General features: G+C 36.9%; 1 protein-coding gene across 1 annotated transcript; it reads right to left on the bottom strand.

The window, feature by feature from the left end:
* Window positions 1–6,662: 6,662 nt before the first annotated feature.
* On the bottom strand, window positions 6,663–7,444 carry LOC110592135 (nascent polypeptide-associated complex subunit alpha-like). The gene has a single exon (XM_044913303.1). It carries the CDS (start codon window positions 7,413–7,415, stop codon window positions 6,768–6,770), a length of 648 nt encoding a protein of 215 aa, XP_044769238.1. The 5' UTR covers window positions 7,416–7,444; the 3' UTR covers window positions 6,663–6,767.
* Between the last annotated feature and the right edge of the window lie 13,511 nt (window positions 7,445–20,955).

The following is a 20,955-nucleotide window of genomic DNA, read 5'->3' as shown; positions in this document are numbered from 1 at the left end:
ACCATAAAGCAAAACAACATTAGAATAATTGGGATCCCAGAAGATGAAGAAAGAGAGAGAGGGGCAGAAGGTATATTGGAACAAATTATAGCAGAGAACTTCCCTAATTTGGGGAAGGAAACAGGAATCAAAATGCAGGAGGCCCAGAGAACACCCCCCTCAAAATCAATAAAAATAGGTCAACACCCTGACATCTAATAGTAAAACTCACAAGTCTCAGAGATAAAGAGAAAATTCTAAAAGCAGCTTGGGACAAGAGGTCTGTAACCTACAATGGTAGAAACATTAGATTGGCAGCAGACCTAGCCACAGAGATCTGGCAGGCCAGAAAGGACTGGCATGATATATCCAGAGCACTAAATGAGAAAAATATGCAGCCAAGAATACTATATCCAGCGAGGCTGTCATTGGAACAGGAGAGATAAAAAGCTCCAGGACAAACAAAAACTAAAGGAATTTGCAAACACGAAACCAGCTCAGCCCTACAAGAAATATTGAAAGGGGTCCTCTAAGCAAAGACAGAGCCTAAAAGTAACATAGACCAGAAAGAAACAGGGACAATATACAGTAACAGTCACCTTACAGACAATACAATGGCACTAAAGTCATATCTTTCAATAGTTACCCTGAATGTAAATGGGCTAAATGCCCCAATCAAAAGACACAGGCTATCAGATTGGATTAAAAAAAAACAAGACCTATCCATATGCTGTCTGCAAGAGACTCATTTTAGACCCACAGACACCTCCAGATTGAAAGTGAGGGGGTGGAAAACCATTTACCATGCTAATGGACATCAAAAGAAAGCTGGGGTGGCAATCCTTACATCAGACAAATTAGATTTTAAACGAAAGACTATAATAAGAGATGAGGAAGGACACTATATCATACTTAAAGGGTCTATCCAACAAGAAGATCTAACAATTGTAAATATTTTTGCCGCTAACAGGGGAGCAGCCAATTATATAAGCCAATTAATAACAAAAGCAAAGAAACACATCAACAATAATAAAATAATAGTAGGGGACTTTAACACCCTCTTCACTGAAATAGACAGATCATCTAAGCAAAAGATCAACAAGGAAATGAAGGCTTTAAGTGACACACTGGACCAGATGAACTTCACAGATCTATTCAGAACATTCCATCCCAAAGCAACAGAATACACATTCTTCTCTAGTGCCCATGGAATATTCTCCAGAATAGATCACATCCTAGGTCACAAATCAGGTCTCAACTGGTACCAAAAGACTGGGATCTTTCCCTACATATTTTTGGACCACAATGCTTTGAAACTAGAACCCAATCACAAGAGGAAAGTTGGAAAGAACTCAAGTACATGGAGGCTAAAGAGCATCCTACTAAAGAATGAATGGGTCAACCAGGAAATTAAAGAAGAATTTAAAAAATACATGGAAACCAATGAAAATGAAAACACAACTGTTCAAAATCTTTTGGATGCAGCAAAGGCAGTCCTAAGAGGAAAGTATATAGCAATACAAGCCTTTCTCAAGAAACAAGAAAGGTCTCAAATACACAACCTAACCCTACACCTAAAGGAGCTGGAGAAAGAACAGCAAATAAGGCCTAAACCCAGCAGGAGAAGAGAAATAATAAAGATCAGAGCAGAAATCAATTAAATAGAAACCAAAACAACAGTAGAACAGGTCAATGAAACTAGGAGCTGGTTCTTTGAAAGAATTAATAAAGATTGATAACCCCCTGGCCAGACTTATCCAAAAGAAAAGAGAAAGGACCCAAAAATATAAAATCATGAATGAAAGAGGAGAGATCACAACCAACACCAAAGAAATAGAAACAATTATAAGAACATATTATGAGCAACTATATGCCAGCAAATTAGATAATCTGGGAGAAATGGATGCATTCCTAGAGATGTATCAACTACCAAAACTGAACCAGGAAGAAATAGAAAACCTGAACAGACCCATAACCACTAAGGGAATTGAAGTAGTAATCAAAAATCTCCCAACAAACAAGAGCCCAGGGCCAGATGGCTTCCCAGGGGAATTCTACCAAACATTTCAAGAAGAATGAATACCTATTCTTCTGAAACTGTTCCAAAAAATAGAAATGGAAGGAAAACTTCCAAACTCATTTTATGAGGCCACCATTACCTTGATCCCCAAAACAGACAAAGACCCCATCAAAAAGGAGAATTACAGACCAATATCCCTGATGAACATGGATGCAAAAATTCTCACCAAAATACTAGCCAATGGGATCCAACAGTACATTAAAAGGATTATTCACCACGACCAAGTGGGATTTATCCCTGGGCTGCAAGATTGGTTCAACATCTGCAAATCAATCAATGTGATACACTACATTAATAAAAGAAAGGACAAGAACCATATGATCCTCTCAGTAGATGCAGAAAAAGCATTTGATAAAATACAGCATCCTTTCTTGATTAAAACTCTTCACAATGTAGGGACAGAAGGTACATACATCAATATTATAAAAGCCATCTATGAATAACCCACAGCAAATATCATTCTCAATGGGGAAAAACTGAGAGCTTTTCCCCTAAGGTCAGGACCACGGCAGGGATGTCCACTATCACCACTGCTATTCAACATAGTACTAGAAGTCCTAGCCTGAGCAATCAGACAACAAAAAGAAATACAAGGCATCCAAATCGGCAAAGAAGAAGTCAAGCTCTCCCTCTTTGCAGATGATATGATACTTTATGTGGAAAACCCAAAAGACTCCACCCCAAAACTGCTAGAACTCATACAGGAATTCAGTAAAGTGGCAGGATATAAAATCAATGCACAGAAATCAGTTGCATTCCTATACACCAACAACAAGACAGAAGAAAGAGAAATTAAGGAGTCGATCCCATGTACAATTGCACCCAAAACCATTAGATACCTAGGAATAAATCTAACCAAGGAGGCAAAGGATCTGTACTCAGAAAACTATACAATACTCATGAAAGAAATTGAGGAAGACACACACAAAAAAGAAAAAATGTTCCATGCTCATGAATTGGAAGAACAAATATTGTGAAAATATCTGTGCTACCTAGAGCAATCTGCGCATTTAATGCAATCCCTATCCAAATACCATCAACTTTTTTTTAAAGAAATGAAATAATCCTAAAATTTGTATGGAACCAGAAAAGACCCCGAATAGCCAGAGGAATGTTGAAAAAGAAAAGCAAAGCTGGTGGCATCACAATTCCGGACTTCAAGCTCTATTACAAAGCTGTAATCATCAAGACAGTATGGTACTGACACAAAAACAGATGCATAGATCAATGGAACAGAATAGGGAGCCCAGAAATCGACCCTCAAGTCTATGGTCAACAAATCTTTGACAAAGCAGGAAAGAATGTCCACTGAAAAAAAGACAGTCTCTTCAACAAATGGTGTTGGGAAAATTGGACAGGCACATGCAGAAGAATGAAACTGGACCATTTCCTTACACCACACACAAAATAGACTCAAAATGGGTGAAAGACCTAAATGTGAGACAGGAATCCATCAAAATCCTTGAGAACACAGGCAGCCACCTCTTCGACCTCAGCCCCCGCAGCAACTTCTTCTTGGAAACATCACCAAAGACAAGGGAAGCAAGGGCAAAAATGAACTACTGGGACTTCATCAAGATAAAAAGCTTTTGCACAGCAAAGGAAACAGTCAACAAAACCAAAGACAACTGACAAAATGGGAGAAGATATTTGCAAATGACATCAGATAAAGGGCTAGTATCCAAAAATCTATAAAGAACTTATCAAACTCAACACCCAAAGAACAAATAAGCCAATCAAGAAATGGGCAGAAGACATGAACAGACATTTCTGAAAAGAAGACATCCAAATGGCCAACGGACACATGAAAAAATGCTTAACATCACTCCTTGGCATCAGGGAAATCCAAATCAAAACCTCAATGAGATACCACCTCACTTGTCAGAATGGCTAAAATTAACAAGTCAGGAAACAACAGATGTTGGCGAGGATGTGGAGAAAGGGGAACCCGCCTACACTGTTGGTGGGAATGCAAGCTAGTGCAGCCAGTCAGGAAAACAGTATGGAGGTTCCTCAAAAAGTTAATTATAGAGCTACCCTATCACCCAGCAATTGCACTACTGGGTATTTACCCCAAAGATACAAATGTAGTGATCCGAAGGGGCACATGCACCCCAATGTTTATAGCAGCAATGGCCACAATAGCCTAACTATGGAAAAGAGCCTAGATGTCCATCAATAGATGGATGGATAAAGAAGATGTGGTATATATATATACATACATACAATGGAGTATTATGCAGCCATCAAAAAAATGAAATCTTGCCATTTGCAACAACGGGTATAGAACTAGAGGGTATTATGCTAAGTGAAATAAGTCATTCAGAGAAAGGTAAGTGTCATATGATCTCACTGATATGAGGATTTTGAGAAACAAGACAGTGGATCATAGGAGAAGGGAGGGAAAAATGATACAAGACGAAACCAGAGAGGGAGACAAACCATAAGAGACTCTTAATCTCGGGGCTCCTGGGTGGCTCAGTTGTTGGGCGTCTGCCTTTGGCTCAGGTCATGATCCCAGGCTCAGGTCCTGGGATCGAGCCCCGCATCGGGCTCCCTGCTCAGCGGGAAGCCTGCTTCTCCCTCTCCCACTCCCCCTGCTTGTGTTCCCTCTCTCGCTGTGTCTCTCTGTCAAATAAAATCTAAAAAAAAACAAAAAAAAAAAACACAACTCTTAATCTCAGGAAACAAACTGAGGGTTGCTGGAGTGGAGGGGGTGAGAGGGATGGGGTGGCTGGGTGATGGACATTGGGGAGGGTATGTACTATGGGGAGCGCTGTGAATTGTGTAAGACTGACGAATCACAGACCTGTACCCCTGAAATAAATATCATATGTTAATAAAATTTTTTTAAAAAATAAAAGATCTTTTTGAGACACCATAACCAAGTTAAAATACACAAAGTACCCCATTGCTTTTCAGGGGATGCTGATGAGGGGATGCTAACTCAAGGGCTAAACATTGTTACTAGGCATGCAGAGAAATAAAGGCAATGTCTTCCTTGTAAAAAAACAAAAACAAAAAGACCCTGGGGGGTAGGAAGTTCAAGTGATACCACAGATGTTCTTGTCCATTTTATTTTAGTTCTGCAAATTAAAAATTGAGTAGAAAAAAAATAATTTGTTATCCTAGTTAACTATTCTCTCTACTGAAAAACAGAAATCTGGTCTAGTCTCTGTCCCCTGACTAAACTGACACTTTCTGAGGTAGAGAAGATGTTACAACCCCAATTTACAGATCAGAAAACTGAGGCAATAGTAAAGTGTGACTCTTCAGCTAATTAGTAGCAGAACTAAAATTGGATTATTAAATTTTGAGGCTAGAGTTCTGTTACCTTGTGACTCCTTCAAGCCTATCCCCACCCTCGCCCCCCAGTTTATATTTCTCCCTAGGAGAAAGACTGAGAAAAGGAAGGTCATTAGGCCTTGTGTTTGCAGTTTTATTTCTTACTGTGTTTGGATTCTACAGGAAGATCAAATGACACATGTCTTGAACTAATCTTTTTCCCCTAGAATATTCCCTTCTGTACTGAGGAGCTGTTCTGGTTTCCTTCCTCCCCTATTCCTAAATAAATGACAATATCTCCACTTAAATTGGAATGCTTTCAAGGATTCTCTCAATTACTAGAGATCTGTATTATCATTGAAAATTTCTATGGCTCCCAAGCTTTCTTTCCAAAGCTTCCTGCCTTATCTTCTCCCTCTGTCAGACACCCAATACACAGTTTTTCAAAACCAAATTAATTCACATATTTCAGGAGATGTGCTGCCATGCAGGACTTATACTCTGAGTTTACGCCTGCACTCTGATTTTGATAGTTTCCACCAGATGACTCACCCTCAATAGCAGTTATCTTCCCCAGACAATCATTTCTTAATCCCAAGGGCCTAATATTGTCAAGTCACTCCAGAGGTGCTAAGATTTGCCTTTAAAGTGTGTCCACGAGGGACACCTGGGTGGCTCAGTTGGTTAAGGGTCTACCTTTGGCTCGGGTCAGAATCCCAGGGTCCTGGGATCGAGCCCCACATAGGGCTCCTTGCTCAGCAGGGAGCCTGCTTCTCCGTCTGCCTGCCACTACCCTGCTAGTGCTCTTTCTCTCTCCCTCTCTCTCTGCCAAATAAATAAATTAAATCTTTAAAAAAAAAAAAAAGTGTGTCCATGATTCACTTATTTAACAAATAAACATTGAGTGTCTACTAAGCTTCCCCAGAGAGCAGAGGCTTCCCTCCTGCCCTTCCTCCCACACTGATAACCTGTTCTGTGTGGTTTTGTAACAGCCCTTTTTTTTTATCCTGCCTGGAGTATTATTATTATTATTATTATTTTTTGCAGTGTGAGATTCACCCTCTGGATGGTTATTAATCATAATAACTTCAATAATAATAGTTAACATTTACTGAGCATTCACTACTGGGTGCTCGGTGCTGTGCTGTTTTATAGGTACTCATAGCAAGAGTAGCAGGTAGGCATTATCCTATTTTATTTTATTAACTGAGGCTCAGGGCAGTTGTGACTGTGTCTATCCCACAACCAGAAACAAGTAAAGCAGGATTTAAACCCAGGCAAACTGATTCCAGCACTTGTGCTTTTTTTTTTTTTTCCATCCAACAAGAAGCCATAACTTTATTAATGATAGAAACAGTACAAATTTCAAACCAAGCTGCATTATTCTTTTGAAACACCAAAAAAAGTCCTCGTTTTCAGATGGTTACATTGTTAATTCCATAATAGCATTTACAATATCATTACTGTTGTTCTTCAGGGCTCGGACTGCCTTTGCTCTTGACACATTTGCTTGTGACATGACCAATTCTATGTCCTTAACCTCTACACCAGTTTCATCAACCTCTTCTTCTTCACTCTCCTCTTGTACAGTTGGAGTCTGTGTGTTTTCTTGAATGTTTGAGACAGCTTCACCTTGAACTTTGAATTTCTCAGCAGCTGCTAGTTGTGCTTGCTGAGATAAATCCTCGATCTTGGCTTCCCCCAAAACTATGTAGGTATCTGAAGCTGGGCTCTTGTAGACATCTGGTTTTGTGATGACAAAGAGGATATTCTTAGATTTCCGGATAGTGACTCTTGTAACCCCTGTAACCTGTCGAAGACCCAGTTTGGACATAGCCTCCCGTGCCTTCTTTTCACTCCGGCTCTGTTTTGCTTTACTGACTGGTTCTTCATCGATTTCAGCGGCTGCTGCCAGCTGGGCCTGTTGTGTGGTTGCCTGTGTGGAATCCTGTTCCTCAAGCTCTGGTACTGATTCATCACTGTCAGATTCTGTTCCAGACCCTGTCTCAGCCTGGGGCTGTGGCAACTCCTGCTCTGTAGCAGGGACGGTTTCTGTGGCTTCACCAGGCATTTTGTGAGGGGAACGCGGAACCAAGATGGCGGCAGCCAGCACTTGTGCTCTTAATATACTATGTACTGCTGCTTGTTAAAAGAAATTACTCATTTTGTCTGCTTTCTTTTTTGCGTGAAAATGAGGTCATTGATTTTCTTTTCAGTTGAGTATACATACTGAATTTTCATATTATGAGTAGTGAGAGGTTGACATATTTTTTCTCCCCAAATGATTTTTTCCTCTTGTTTAGTTTTAATGGTTTTACAAATGACTCTGGGATACAAATTTACAGGGCAGGTATGAACTAAGTTCTTGAAAAGTACCTAGAAAAAAGTCAGATTATACAAAAATATTTAATGCTTTTACCTTTGAGTAGTGCTACTCTATGTTTATTTCTTCATTATTTTAGTATTTTCCATCTTTCTATAATGAGAATATATTATGGAATGTTAAAGGAATGGTAATTTTGTGTTGATTTGAGAAGTCTGATTTGTCTCCTAATTAATGAGACTTAGTGGGTAACTAATAATTATTTTAGTGAACTTATAATTTTATTTTTTTCCTAAGCTATGCATGTCATTATATAAAAAGGTTGATGGTTCTACAAGGTTATAGTAAAATGTAGCAATTGGGAATGACATCACCAAGATGATGACATAGATGTTCCTGATGTTCTCCCTCATAAAAACAACTAAAAGCTATTCATGGACTGGACACCACCCAGAGAATTCTAGAACACAAAGGTGAGGCTGCAGTACTTCCTGCACCACAGATACCAAGACAGAGTGCACTAGGAGGGTAAGAGGAATGGCTACATGATGACTACACTGCCCCACCCCCAGGTTGGCACAGCACAACACAGAAAGGTCTTCTCTGAACCTGTGGTTCCTTTGGGGGAAAAGACGGCTCAGGGTGGGCATCCAGCTCTCTCAGCATTATAGATCACTTTTCTCTGGAGTCTCCACTTTGGTTCACCCCACAGGGATTGCAGGAGGATCTATGGGCTGACCATTAGGAATCTGAATGTGACAACAAGGTAGGGAAGGTCTCGCAACAATCAGCACTCAGATCTTGGCAGACTGCTTTCCTTCGTGCAATGCCCAAGTAATGGTCCTTACCAGTGTTTCCATTATCTGTAGAATGAAGCTGGTGACACAGTCTAACCAGAGAATGTGGTGGTGTACAGGTCTGCCTGATTCAGGTATTCAAACAAAGAGTAGCTGGCAGGTAGCTGGAGCCTAGTCTGACTCAATCAGGCAGGAGAGTGGAGTCATAACCCAGTCCATTGTTGAATGTAGCTTTTGGTCCTGCCTGACCTGAAAGGCTGGCTAGAACACCTGGAAGTTGCATAGCCCATATTTTCAAGCAGAGAGTATGCAGGCAGAGCTAATAGTTTAAAGAGCAATGCAAGGGGACCTGTTTCCCAGGAGCTTGGGTGCAGGGAGAGTGTAGTCTTGAATCAAAACCACAAATAAAGAGCTTTACTGGCCTTGGAGCTGGTTCTCCCACTATACCCAAGTATGGAAACTTATTCATAGCTCTGACCATTTCTGAATACATCTTTCAGCCTACCCAACCAGGGAACCTAAACAGAGACACAGAAAGCTGATATCCCATCCAACAGTCCTGCTTACAGTGGCACTTGAATAGAACACAGCCTGTACAGCATCTGTACAGCAAATTAGTGGCCCTGTCTGGCCAGGAATTCAGTCAGTTTCCCTGCTCAGCAGGGAGTTTGCTTCTCCCTCTCTCTCTGTTCCTCCCCCCTGCTCATGCTCTCTCTCAAATAAATAAAGTCTTTAAAAAATGGTAAAAAGGAGACAAAATAGGTCATTTATATGATAAGGGGTCAATCCATCAAAAAGATATAACTATTATAAATACTTATATACACCCAACATCAGAGCACCCAAATATCTAAAGCAAAAACTAGCAAAGATAATGAGAGAAGTAAACAGAAATACTATAATAGTGGGGATGTTAAATCCTACTCACAACAATGCATATAACAATCAACAAGGAAATAGCAGATTTGATCAACACTATAGACCAGACTTAACAGACATATACAGAACATAAATCTAATAATACCCAACAATAACATATCCATACAACAATAGCAAAATATACATTCTTCTCAGGTGCACATGAAACATATTCTAGAATGGGTCATATGTTAGGCCACAAGACAAGACTTAGCAAATACAAACAGGTTAATCATACCAGGTATCTTCATTAACCACATGGTATAAATCCAGAAATCAACAGTAGTAGTTAAACTAAAAGAAATCATGGAAATTAACACTTTCTTGTATAATTGATCTCTAAAATACTTAGAGACAAAAGCAAAGAACTAGACATGTGAAGAAACAAAGAAATATATCCAAATGAATGACCAAGAAAAAAATCAGAGCAAAAGAGCGAAATGAAAAGGAGATAAATATGATTGATAAGAATTCGAAGTAATGGTCATAAAGACACATACTAGACTTGAGAAAAGAATGGATAACTCAGTGAGATCTTCAAAAGAGAAAACATATGCAAAAGAAGTGGTAAGAGGTAATAAATATAATAACTGAAAGAATACAGTAGAGAAAAAAAACACAGCATATTAGAGGATTCAGGAAAAAAAAAACAACAGTGACCTAGAAGACAGGGTGATGAAAAGCAACCAAGCTGAACAGCATAATGAAAAAAGAATAATTAAAAGATAAGAACAGGTTAAAAGAACTCAGCAACATCAACAACCCTAACAACATTTGCATTATAGGGATTCCTAAAAAAGAAGAGAAAGAGAAAAGGACAGAAAACTTATATGAAGAAGTTATAGATGAAAACTTCCATAATCTGCAGAGAAAAAAGACATTCAGGAAGAGAAAGAACAGAAAGCCCATAATAACATGAGCCCAAAAGAGAACACACCAAGCCATGTCATGATAACAATGTCAATCTTTAAGCATATAGACAGAATTTAATAAGCAATAAGGGAAAAAAGTAACATACAAGGGAAAAGCTATCAAATGATTTTTTAATGGAAATTTTACAGGGCAAGAAGATGTGACATGATATATTCAAAGTGCTGAACCAAAAAAAATTCTACAAGCAAGAATGCTCTACCCGGCAAGGTTGTCATTCAGAATTGAAGGAGAAATAAATCATTCCCCAGACAAAGAAAAGTTAAAAGAGTTCACTGACACTCTACTGACCTTCCAAAGAATGTTAAAGGGTCTTCTTTAATGGGAAAAAAGAGGTATAATTACAAAAAAATTATGAAAGGAAAAAAAAAATCATGAGGAAAAGCGAGCACACGGTAAAGGTAGTAGAACAATCATTTACAAAGCTAGCATGAAGATAAATAGACAAAAATAGTAAAATCAATTATATCTAAAAGATGGGTGGTGGGGTCTCACGAAATAAAGATGTAAAATATGACAACCTACACAGAAAATGTGGAGGAGGAGAGTTTTACTCTTTACGAAGTTCTTTTAGAATATGTTTGAACTTAAGTGACCATCAACTTAATATAGACTGCTGTATACTTAGGATGCTGTAGATGAACCTCATGGTAACTGCAAACCAAAAACCTGTAATAGACACATATGAAATAAAAAGCCAAGTAGAACACTAAAAGTCATCAATCATAAGGAGATTGAAATTTTATCAAGCATCTTTTGTTCAAGCACAATGGTATGAAATTGGAAATCAATTGCAAGAATAGATATGGTAAGAACACAAATACTTGAGGCTAAACAACATGCTCCCAGAGAACAAATGGGCCAACAAAGAAATCAAAGTGGAAATACGTGGAAAATGAAATCAAAGTGGAAATACAAGTGAAAATGAAAACACAATGGCCCCCAATATTTGGGAAGCAGCAAAAGCAGTTATAAGAGGGAAGTTTATAGCAATACAGGCCTACCTCAAAAACAAGAAAAATCTCAAATATACATCCCAACCTTACATAAAGGAGCTAGAAAAAGAAGAACAATCAAAGCCCAAGCCAGAAGAAGGAAAAAAATAATAAAGATTAGAGCAGAAACAAATGAAACAGGGACTAAAAATTCAATAGAACAAATCAATGAAACCAAGAGCTGGTTCTTTGAAAGGATAACCAAAATCGATAAAACTTTAGCCAGATTCATCAAAGAAAAAAGGAAAAGAAAAGGAAAGGAAAGGAAAGAGGGGTGGGGGGGAGAGAGGGAGAGCACCCAGATAAATAAAATCAGAGAAACAGAAGAAATAACTATGGATGTCACAGAAACACAAAGGTTATCAAAGAACATTATGAAATGTTATATGCCAACCAATTGAACAACCTAGAAGAAATGAATATATTCCTAGAAACATGCAATCTTCTAAAACTGAATCAGGTAGAAATAGAAAATCTGAAGAGAGCAGTTACTAACAATGAAATAGAATCAGTAATCAAAAAATTTCCAGCAAACCAAAGTCTAGGACCATATGGCTTCGGAGGTGAATTTTACCAATCATTTAAAAAAGACTTAATACCTGTTCTTCTCAAATGATTCCAAAAAAACAAAAGAAGGAAAACTTCCAAATTAATTCTATGAGGCCAGAGTTAGCCTGATACCAAAACCAGACAAAGACAGTACAAAAAGGAGAACTATAGGCCAATATCTCTGATGAACATAGATATAAAAATCCCCAGTTAAATATTAGCAAACTGAATTCACAATATTTGTAAAAATCATTCATGGTAATCAAGTGAAATTTATTCCAGGGATGCAAGAATGATCCAATATTTGCAAATCAATCAATGTGATACATCATATTAATAAGGGAAAGGATAAAAACCATATGGTTATCTCAACAGATGCAGAGGTATTTGATAAAATACAACATCCATTCATGATAAAATTTACTCTCAAAAAAAAAATTACTCTCAACAATGTGGGTTTAGAGGGAACATACCTGAAGATAATGAAGGCCATATATGAAAAGTCCACAGCTACCATCATATTTACTGGTGAAAAACTGACAGCTACGCCTCTAAGATCAGGAACAAGACAAGGATGCCCACTTTCAGCACTGTCACTATTTGCAGATAACATGGTATACCTAGGAAATCCTAAAGACACCACAAAACAGTGATTAGAATGGATAGATGAATTCAGTAAAGTTGCAGGATACAAAATTAATATACAGAAACCGTTTCATCTGTATGCACTAATAATGAAGTAGTAGACAGAGAAGTTAAGAAAACTCCATTTACAATAGTACCAAAAAAGAATAAAGTATCTAGGAATAAACTTAACCAAGGAAGTGAAAGAGCTATATTCTGAAAACTATAAAACATTGATGAGAGATATTGAAGATGACCAAAAGCAAATGGAAAAGTATGCCATGCTCATGGATTGGAAGAATTAATATCATTAAGATGTCTACTACCCAAAGCAATCTACAGAATCAATGCAATCCCTATCAAAATACCAATAGCATTTTTCACAAAACTAGATCATATCATTCTCAAATTTGAATGGAATCACAGAAGACCACAAATAACCAAAGCAATCTTCAGAAAGAACAAAGCTGGAGGTATTGTAATCCCAAATTTCATGATATACTACAAAGCTGTCGTAATCAAACAGTATGCTACTGGCATAAAATTAGACATATAGATCAGTGGAACAGAATAGAGAGCCCAGAAATCAACCTACTTCTACATGGTTAATTAATCTATGACAAAAAAGGCAAGAATATACAATGGCAAAAAGACTCCCCCCACCAATAAATGCTGCTGGGAAAACTGGTCAGCTACATGCAAAAGAAATAAAACTGGACCCCTTTGTTACACCATACCTAAAAATAAACTCAAGGTGGATTAAAGACCTTAATATGATACCTGAAACCATAAAACTCCTAAAAGGAATAGAGGCAGTAATCTCTCGGCCATCGTCCTTAGCAGCATATTTATGGATATGGCCCTTTAGGAAAGGGAATCAGGAGCAAAAATAAACTATGATGGCTACACCAAAATTGAAAGTTTTTGCATGGTAAAGGCAACCATCAACCAAACACAACACCAATCCAGTGAATGGGGGACGTTATTTGCAAATGAAATATCTGCACTTGATCTTAGCCAAAAGGCCGAGAAGCGATTGCAAATGAAATATCTGATAAAGGGTTAATATCTAAAACATGTAAAGAACTTGTACAACTCAATGCTAAAAGAACAATCCGGTTAAAAAGTAGGCAGGGGACCGGAAGAGAATTTTTTTCCCAAAAAAGACATACAGAAGGCTATCAGACACATGAAAAGATGCTCAACCTCACTAATCCTCAGGAATATGCAAATCAAAACCACAATGAGTTATCACTTCACACCAGTCAGAAGGGCTAGTAGCAAAAAAGGCAAGAAACAACAAGTGTTGGCAAGGATGTGGAGAAAAGCGAACCCTCCCGTACTATTGGGAATATATATTGGTGCAACCACAGTAGAAAACAGTATGCAGTTTCTTTAAAAAAATTAAAAATAGAAATAACATATGATCCTGTAATTTCACTACTGGGTAATACTCAAAGAAAACAAATATACAAAATCCAAAAAATATATAAATGACATCTCATGCTTATTGCAACATTATTTATAAGAGCCAAGGTATGGAAGGAACCCAAGTATCCATCAATAGATGAATGGATAAGAAAAGGTGATACACACACAAATGGATTACTTCTCAGCCATAAAATGAAGAATGAAATCTTGCCATTTGCAAGAAAATGGATAAATAGGGTATTATGCTAAGTGAAATGAGTTAGAAGGAAAATGTCCAGTATCGTATGATTTTATTTATATGTAAAATTTCACAATCAAATGAACAAACTAAAAAACAAAAAGCTGCACAGATCCATAAATACAGAGAACAAGTTGATATTTGCCGGCATTGAGAGTTTAGAGGATGGGCATAATGAGTGATGGAGAGTGAGAGATAGAGGCTTTCAGTTATGGAATGAATGTGTCATAGGGATGAAAGTTACAACATAGGTAATATAGTCAATGGTATTTAAATAGTTTTGTATTGTGTCAGATTGTAGCTACACTTTAGGTGAGCATAACTTGCAGTTTCAACTCACTATGCAATACACCTAAAAGTAATGTAGGAACATATATATATATATATATTAACCAATTGTAGTTTCATTTTAAAGTTATCCATAAGACTTGAATATATACTTTTATAAAGGAGATATATGAATGGCTAATATGTGCGTGAAAGGATGCTCAACATTACTAATCATTAGGGGCATGCAAATCAAAACTACAATGAAATATAACCTCATACCTGTTAAAATTGCAAGTGTTATTAAAGAGAGAAGAGATAACAAATACAGTGCAGCTGTGGAAAAGGGGGATCCTTTACAGTGTTGGTGGAAACAAACTTGTACAGCCACTTTAAAAAGCAGTATTGAGGTTTCTCCGAAAATGAAGAGTAGAACTACCATATAATTTTTCAGTTCCACTTGTGGGAATATCTCTGCATATCAACATTGTCAGAGAGATAGTTGCTCTGCCATTTTCATAGCAGCACTGTTTATAACAGCCAAGAGAGATAAACCACCTACATGTCCCTTAACAGAAAGTTATATACGTACATATATATATGTATACCTCTACATATATATGTATATACGTACACATACATACAATCGAATACTATGCAGTCACTAAAAGGAAAGTCTTCCATTTGTGACAACCTAGATGGATCTTTATGACCCTATGCTAAATAAAACATGTAAGGTGGAGAAAGTTTTATCTCACTTATATGTGCAATCTTACACACATGCAAAGCAACCTCATAGGAAAAGATTTGTGATTACCATAGGCTGGGTTTGGGGGAGGGAAAATTGGATGAAGGTTGTTAAAAGGGACAAACTTCCAGTTATGAGATAAAGTACTCCCATAACAAAGAACATGATGACTATATTAACACTTCTGTATGGTATATATAAAAGTGGTTAAGAGACTAAATGCTAGTTCTCACAAGGATTTTTTTTCTTTTGTTTTTTGTTTTTTTCTTTTGTATCTATTTGAGATATTGACTTATGTGGTAATCACTGTTCAGTATATATAATTCAATCACTTTGCTGTACAACTTAAACTTCTCCGGTGCTGTCTTCTAATTCTGTCTCAATAAAGCTGGAATAGTAGCAATCTTTTGTTATTTCCCATTTCCATTCTTCCATTCCACAACAGCAACCATTACTTCTAAAACTGTCTCTTCTGATTTTTGCCTTTTTCTAAATATAACTTTCCTCCCATTTATTATTTTTTAAGTTGTATATACTATCAACTTCTATGGAAGATGAGCATTTATCTCTTACCAGCTTTTCCTTCACCCTCATCCTACCTCTGATTGCCAAGAAAAAAAAAAAAAAAACAGTGATGAACAAAACAGACAAAAATCCTTCCCTCTGATTTTTACAGCATATAATTTTGGGTTAGGTCAATGTCCACTGTTTATTTTGTCATCAACTAAATATTATTCACCAATGAATAAATTTCCTTTCCTATAAGTTTTTGGTTTGAGGTGATTTTCTTTTCACATCTGCTTAGTTTACAACATACTATAAATCGTGACTAAACATGCTACCACTGTGTTAATACCCTCTCAGTTCATGCACATAAAATATTTTCTCCCAAAGATAACCCCTCTGGAGTCCTCTGTGCCAGTCTGAATTGGTTGCTGTCTAAACCTGCTACAGCTGTCCTCCTGGGATCTCCCAGCACAATCACCTTATAAATTTCCTCTGGCTCATTCTTGTGTAGGTATCTTCATTCTTAGTATCTTTATCACTTATTCTTTTGTTCTGTTGAAGTGCATCTTTCAATAAATTTGTATGTTTAGTAAATGTTTTGAGAGGTTGCAGGTCTGAAAGTGTCTGTTCTACTGTATCACCTAATTAAGAGTTTGCCTGGATATAGAATTCAATGTTATATTTTTTTCTTAAAGTTTTAAGGGTATTATGACATCATGCAGTTTTTCCTGTTGATGTTGCAAGTCTCACGTATTGATTACCAGTCTTTGTGGTAATCAGACTTTTTTTCTCAGAATTTCTAGAATCTTATTTTTGTCCCCACATTTCTATCTTAAGCTATTTGAATGTTGGACGTTCTTAGCTAATCTTCTCATTAAAAAAAAAAACTTTTCTGTTTTTCAGATTGTTGTACTCGCTTTAGCATGAAAATATGAAAACTGACACTACACAGATCTGCCTCAATCTTAATCCTACTTAGTCCTATTATTTAGTAGCTGTCTAGTTTTGACCAAGTCACTTTACTTCTTGGTGCTTTAGTTTCTTCCTCTATAAATTGGAGATAGTAGTATCCATCTTACAGGCTTGTTGTGAGGATTAAGTTAATACCTAGATTAAGAGTTGGTACTTAGAACAGTACTTAGAAATAGTACTTAGAGCAGTGCTTAGAAAGTACTTAGAACAGTGCCTGGCATATGGTAAACTCTCAAATAATAGCTATTAATATTTCTTAATATTTCAGCACTATCAGTTTTATCTTCCAATATTTATTGCAGTTTTCCTTTCTCAATATTTTTATTATAGATTTTATAAGATATACTTCATATTTCATTTGTTCACAATATTTTAATTTCCAAAAGCTATGGAAGAACCTTTTTAAAGACTCTTCTTCATTCAGGAGATTCTCCTATCTTTTGGAGAATATTATAGATTAAGTTTTCTTTAATGCCTTCATTTCTCTTTCTTCCTAATTCTTATTCAAGTTTCTGTGTTTTCCATTAGAGCAATTCCTTAATTGTCTGAAGATCCTTGGCTGTCTATTCATATTTAAGAGTAAGACACTAGAAAGCCAATTAAGAAAGTTTATTATTTTAATTTTATAAATTTTTGTAATTATTATTTTTCATTATTAACAATAGTGTGTGTGAATCCATATTTGAGTCTTAAGATTAAACAAGTTAGCCAAAGCATTATTTGATAATCATGCTTTTACCTGATGGTATGAGTTATGCACCAGCTACATTAAGAATCAGATAACAGTTATCTTTGCATTTTTTTTGTTTGCTTTTGGTTTCATTATAACATTTAACCCAAAGTTTCCTTGTATGATTCCCTTTAAATAGTCATTTTCTAGGAGTCAGTTTGGCTTGAAGTAGATACATAATTCACAAACTCACTTAAACTTAAGAATCCTTTCAAGCCCGTCTCTTCAACAAATGGTGTTGGGAAAACTGGACCACTTTCTTACACCATACACAAAAATAAATTCAAAATGCAAGAAAGACCTAAATGTAAAACAGGAAACCATCAAAATCCTAGAGGAGAACACTGGCAGCAATCTCTTTGACCTGGGTCACAGCAACTTCTTACTACGCACATCTCCAGAGGCAAGGGAAACAAAAGCAAACATGAACTATTGGGACCTCATCAAGATAAAATTCTTCTGCACAGCCAAAGAAACAATCAACAGAACTAAAAGGCAACCAATGGGAGAAGATATTTGCAAACGACGTATTGGATAAAGGGCTACTATCCAGAATCTATAAAGAACTCATCAAAATCAACACCCCAAAAATAAATAATCCAGTTAAGAAATGGGCAGAAGACATGAACAGACATTTCTCCAAAGAAGATATGCAAATGGCTAACAGACGCATGAAAAAATGCTCAACATCACTCATCATCAGGGAAATACAAATCAAAACCATAATGAGACACCACCTCACACCTCTCAGAATGGCTAAAATTAACAGCTCAGAAAACAACAGATGTTGGCGAGGATATGGAGAAAGGGGAACACTTTCGCATGGTTGGTGGGAATGCAAACTGGTACAGCCACTCTGGAAAACAATATGGTGGTTCCTCAAAAAGTTAAAAATAGAACTACCTACAACCAAGCAATTACACTACTAGGAATTTATCAAAGAATACAAAAGTGTTGATTCAAAGGGGCACATGCACCCCAATGTTTATAGCAGCATTATCAGCAATAGCCAGATTATGGTAAGAGCCCAAATGCCCATCGACTGATGAATGGAAAAAGAAGTGGTGGTATATACATACAATGGAATATTACTTGGCCATCAAAAAGAATGAAATCTTGCCATTTGCAACAACATGGATGAAACTGGAGTGTATTATGCTAAGCAAAATAAGTCAGAGGAAAGACAAATACCATATGATTTCACTCATGTGGAATTTAAGAAACAAAACAGATGAACATAAGGGAAGGGAAGGAAAAATAAGATGAAAACAGAGAGGAAGACAAACCATAAGAGACTCTATAGTTAAGAGAACAAACTGAGGGTTGCTGGAGGAGAGGTGGGTAGGGGGATGGGCTAAGTGGGTGATGGGTATTAAAGAGGGCACTTGTTGGGATGAGCACTGGGTATTACATGTAAGTGATGAATCACTAAATTATACTCCTGAAATCAATGCTACACTATATGTTAACTAACTAGAATTTAAAAAAAAAAAAAAAAAAGAACAATTCATTGCAATACATTGAAAGCAAACAAATGCTTGGGGGAGGGGCACTCTGTTGGCTCATCTACATTGGGCCTTTTTCACTCTTCTGATCTGTAACACAAGTAATGCTGCCAGTGCCCACCCTTGGGTTATTATTCATAATGCTTAAAATCTTTTCTCCGAGGTCATGTGAGTATCTATACACATAGAAATTTCTTCCCACACCCCAGTGTATCATGTTAGACACCTCTGTGATGTATGGAGCCTGGAGTCTCTTCTTTTGGAGATTCATTTTCTCATTATCATCACTGGGTAAATTAACTCAGATCCCAGGCAGCTAGGAGGAGGCAGTAATTGGAAACTTAGCTTCATAGCAGGATTCTTTGGTGGTAAGGAGCTAAAAAATATGGATCCTTTGATTGTAAAAACAGATAGGATCATTCTGAATAGAGCCCAGCAGTTTGTAATTTTTCACATTTACCTTAGTGATTCAGAGACAGTTGCCATTCATGTTCATTTTGGAATGACTGATAGGAAAATAGTACTGGACAATGAGTCAGGAGATCCAAGTTCAAGTATCTCATTGCCAGACTAGTTTTCTGGCTAAGGCACTTCACTTCTCTTCATGTCTCTGTTCAGTAAAATGAAAAGGTTGGATGAGAAATGATCTCCTTCAAAGTCTTTCTCAGTGTTAACATTTCATTAATCACCCACATGGCAGGAAGTGTCTTTTTTTTTTCCCCCCCTAAATGGGTTGAAAATTCTTCAGAAATTGACATTAACATTTCCATACTTTAAGATGTTTGAAGCAGCAGGTGATCTCTCTCCTTATAGAAACTTAAAATTGAGGTTCAGAGGAAATAATCTTTGGGAGTTAATAAATGTGTCTATTTAGTTAGGAATTGAACCCAAACTGAAATTACTGACATCAAACTTTCATCACCCAATGGTAGATTTAAAAAAAAATCTCCGTCAACAAATGTTTTATTTACCTCAGTACAACAACATACATTGACAATGACAGGACAAGAAGTGCCATTTGAGCAGTACCCTGAACGAACTACCTCATGGAACAACCTAAAGAACAGAAGTAAAAACAAATACATGTAGAGGTATTTTATTAGAGGCTTATTAGAGGAACAGACTCAGGAGGATAGCTATAGTGAGTTTAAAATGCAGATGAGGTGGAGTTAGCAAGAACTCCGTCATCAGTGGCAGGGAGCTCATGCTTAATGACTGGAAATAAGTTCCAGAACTTCAGGGAAAAATCATACATAACTGGATATTGATACAGTTTGGGGCCTGATGCAGAAGTGGCAGCTAGACTCCACAGAAACCATTTTGAGCCTTCATGTGTAGGAGGGAGCCCATAAAATACAGAAGTCTGACATATGGACATTTTTTTCTGACATATGGACATTTTAAGTCCAAGGAACCCTTAACTATTGTCATGCCTCTCAATCATAGATTAGGAAAAATCAAACCATCATGAAATGAGATCTAACCTATCTTTATAACCAATCTATTTGGTCTGATTAGATGTTCTTTATTAGCCACTGTAAAGAGAAAAATGTACTCTTTGAGGACCATTAGGACTCATGAAATCACCTGCTCTTTGCACCTTTTTTTCCTTATTAATATAGCAGTTTTCAGAATTTTTTTTAAATTTTTTTCTTATAAGAACTATGACTGCACTTAGAGCTATGAAGGACTCAGTAATACTTGGTTTGGTTGTCAGGATTATGAGACATCCAGAAGCTCTTTGTGCAGGCAACTGTCTTGAGGAGAGCAATTGCTTTCTTGGGGTTTGCTAATCATCTTTATCATTAAATTTTTTCTTCTCAGGCTTCAACTTCCAGCTGTTATAACCCCAGAGGACAAGTATACCATTAAGAGGAAAGGAGTAAACTTTGTTCTCATATTCTTACTCAAACTTCAATGGAAAGTACTTGTACTCTAAAGCTTTGGTTAGCAAAGCATCTTCTTGTATCCTTGGTTCCTTCTTAGGGCGTTCTTCTGCCATTGTATCTATCTATAACCACTGTAGCAAAAACCACTTTCTTTTTAGTGATGTTGAGCAAATGATCTTAAACTAATC

This window comes from Neomonachus schauinslandi, chromosome 3 (genome assembly GCF_002201575.2).
Source record: "Neomonachus schauinslandi chromosome 3, ASM220157v2, whole genome shotgun sequence".
Taxonomy (NCBI): Eukaryota; Metazoa; Chordata; class Mammalia; order Carnivora; family Phocidae; genus Neomonachus; species Neomonachus schauinslandi.
Note: the sequence above shows the minus strand (reverse complement) of the source record. Positions and strands in the feature narration are given on the sequence as shown.

What these genes read in the sequence shown, in the direction of transcription:
- LOC110592135 (XM_044913303.1), bottom strand. Translation starts at nt 7,415, where the DNA reads ATGCCTGGTGAAGCCACAGAAACCGTCCCTGCTACAGAGCAGGAGTTG.